At 54.9% G+C, this 2,516-nt stretch overlaps 1 protein-coding gene across 5 annotated transcripts in view; it reads right to left on the bottom strand.

Moving 5' to 3' along the window:
* Positions 1–6: 6 nt before the first annotated feature.
* The window catches only part of PRR5L (proline rich 5 like), a 101,574-nt gene continuing 99,064 nt past the window's right edge, over positions 7–2,516 (bottom strand). For 4 of the 5 annotated variants that reach the window (XM_006162082.2, XM_027765762.1, XM_006162083.2 and 1 more), the window contains one exon: positions 7–953. In XM_006162082.2, the coding sequence (XP_006162144.1) occupies positions 559–953 (395 nt within the window). In that variant the 3' untranslated portion in view covers positions 7–558. The remainder of the gene's footprint in view (positions 954–2,516) is intronic. The other variant, XM_027765763.1, reaches the window with a different exon arrangement.

Below are 2,516 nucleotides of genomic sequence, written 5' to 3' on the forward strand. Positions count from 1 at the left end.
CCCCACCAGGGGGCCCTCTTCCCTAGTGACTCTCAATTGGAGTAAGGAAGGCACATTCCCGAGCTACGCCCACAGTGGCTGCACCTGCTGCAACTCCACACAGAAAGGGGAGCTTTCATCCACTTTTCATCCATGTCTCTGCATCATACAGGAACCTAGAGAGGGACCCCAGGGACAGGCACATTCTTGGTTGCCTTAAGTGTGGTCCAGGAAAACTACTCCACTAATGGCAAGGGCCTTGGGATACAGAGTTAGAGGTTCGAGCAGTCCATCATCTGAGAGGAAAAGACCCAGAGAGGGGGACCGGAGTTGGGCAGGCAGAGCTGCACGTCAGAAAGTGAATGTGAGGTGGCTGGGTCTCTGTGCCACGAAGAGGTGGTCACACCAAAACGAAGAGGTTTACAACCGGGGTTTCTGCCAAGAGCACGTGGACCAGGCCTGCACCTTGAGAGAGCTCAGGAAGCTCTGCCCACAAGAAGAGCCCCTTGGTAATCCAGGGGACAGAGGCGTCCTGTCTTGGCTGTGAAGCAGGAGCTGGGAAGTCCTGGATGCAGCAGCTCAGCTCAGGGATGCACAGCTCAGCTCCGAGCCCGCCTTGCCATCCCCTGCCCCCTCCCGCATCCCGTTAGGGTTGTCAGTGATGTTGGGCTCGCTGGAGCATTGCCGGTGGCGGGGGGGAAAGTGGGGCGACAGGACCAGGCACTCGTCCTCGCTGCCAGCCCCCTCGCCTAAGCCTGAGTGCATTCTGGTGGCCACAGCCAGCAGCTGGATGTCCGAGTGGGCGTTGGCCACCGTGTGCCGCCGAACACCGCCGCACTTCTCCAGGTAGGCTTCCCCCTCCTGCTCAGTCAGTGGGGTCAGGGCCATCTCATTCGACGGCCGGCTGCCTGTGGTCGTTGGGGAGGCACAGTTCAGAAGAGTCACCTTGGGCCGTACCCTGGAGTGGCGCCTGGCTGCAAGAGAAAAGCCAGCAAAGGCCATAACTGGGGGGGTCATGGTGCCCCAAAGCATCTATTAATCTGGGGAAAGACTGAGGAGGTGGCTCAACCTTCAGCAGTGGGTTCAGTGCAGCCCTGCTGAAATGCAAAGAAAGCAAACACAAAGAGGAAGGCTGGGCATGAATTATTATAAAACTGCTGCTTCTGTTGGGCCAGCAGGTGGCATGGTGGTTAAGGTGCCAGACTCCCATGTGGCTAACTGCAGTTCGAGTCCCAGACCTGGTTGCTTGAAACTCATGCCAGGTGCATGTGGTTACTTCTCACTGTCCTCATCTCTACCTCTCTCTGGTGCGCACATGTGCCTATGGCAAAAAACAAACAAACAAAAAAGAAAAACTGCTGCTTCTTAAGTGCTCACCATGTTCCAGACACTGTGCTAAATCTTCACATGCATCTTTTGAATTCTCCCAAAAACGAAACCTAAGTTATAATATCATTAGCTCCCACCTAAACTCCTCAGAGGCAATAATCTACCCAAGGTCACACAGAAGGGACACAGACAAACCAGAACTCAAACCAAGTCTCTCTCTCTCTCTTTCTTTCTTTTTTTGGAGAGGTTTTTGCTATAGGGCGCGTGCGCTCGCCAGAAAGACAGAGAGACAGAAAGTGAGAAATCACCCCCCAGGGGGGATGGCCACGCCACTATCCCTTCTCCTCCATTCTCCTCTCAGGATCTTGGGCACGCACGCACACGCGCCAGGCGTGAGTTTAAGCCACCGGGTCTGGGACTCAAACCGTGGTCGACTACATGGGAGTCCAGTGACATAGTCATTACGCTAACTGCTGGTCCCAGGTCTATCTCTCTTCAGACCTCGCTCTTCCTGGCTGTCCTCCAAATTTTTCATGCTTTTCTTTCACAATGACAAAACAGGAAAGCACAGGAGAGCCGCGGAACTGTCCAGATCTGGGTGATGGCTTCAAGTGAACATGACCTTTCTGAAAATGAAGGGAGGAGTTGAGGGGGTGGTGAATGACTCTCACATGATCTGCATGCAGGGTGGGAGACAGCGGCCACCTAAGGTGACGATAAACTCACATCTAACATGGAGGGTAGCACATCAGCATGCCAGGTACTGATCTGAGAACATTGTGCATGTGAGTAAACCAGGTCTTCTCAACCTACTGAGGCAGTGCTGTTCCTATTCCTGCCACCATGGGAGGCTCGATGACATGTCCAGTGACGATTCCGAGCTGGACGGGACCTAGGCTCAGCTTCCGGAAGCCCAGCGTCTTACCCAGTGAGCCCACTGTCTCTCGGAAAGGAAGGAAACTCCGGACAGGCTGGAGAGGTGGGAGAAAGATCAAAGCAGCTGGCTAGCCACACCTGAGAAGGCCCCAGAGAAGAAAGTAGATCCTCCAGCAACACCCCGATTCCCCCCACCCCTCAAGGGCTGTGCCCATGAAGAAACTTGCACAATGCAGAGCCCAGAGAAGGGACCACAGCAAGCCTGCCCCTCACAGGCACCCCACCTCTTCCACGCTAGGCCCAGCATCCACACCATGAGACCACCGTGTGGC

This window comes from Tupaia chinensis, unplaced genomic scaffold, assembly GCF_000334495.1.
Source record: "Tupaia chinensis unplaced genomic scaffold, TupChi_1.0 Scaffold139733_1, whole genome shotgun sequence".
Classification (NCBI taxonomy): domain Eukaryota; kingdom Metazoa; phylum Chordata; class Mammalia; order Scandentia; family Tupaiidae; genus Tupaia; species Tupaia belangeri.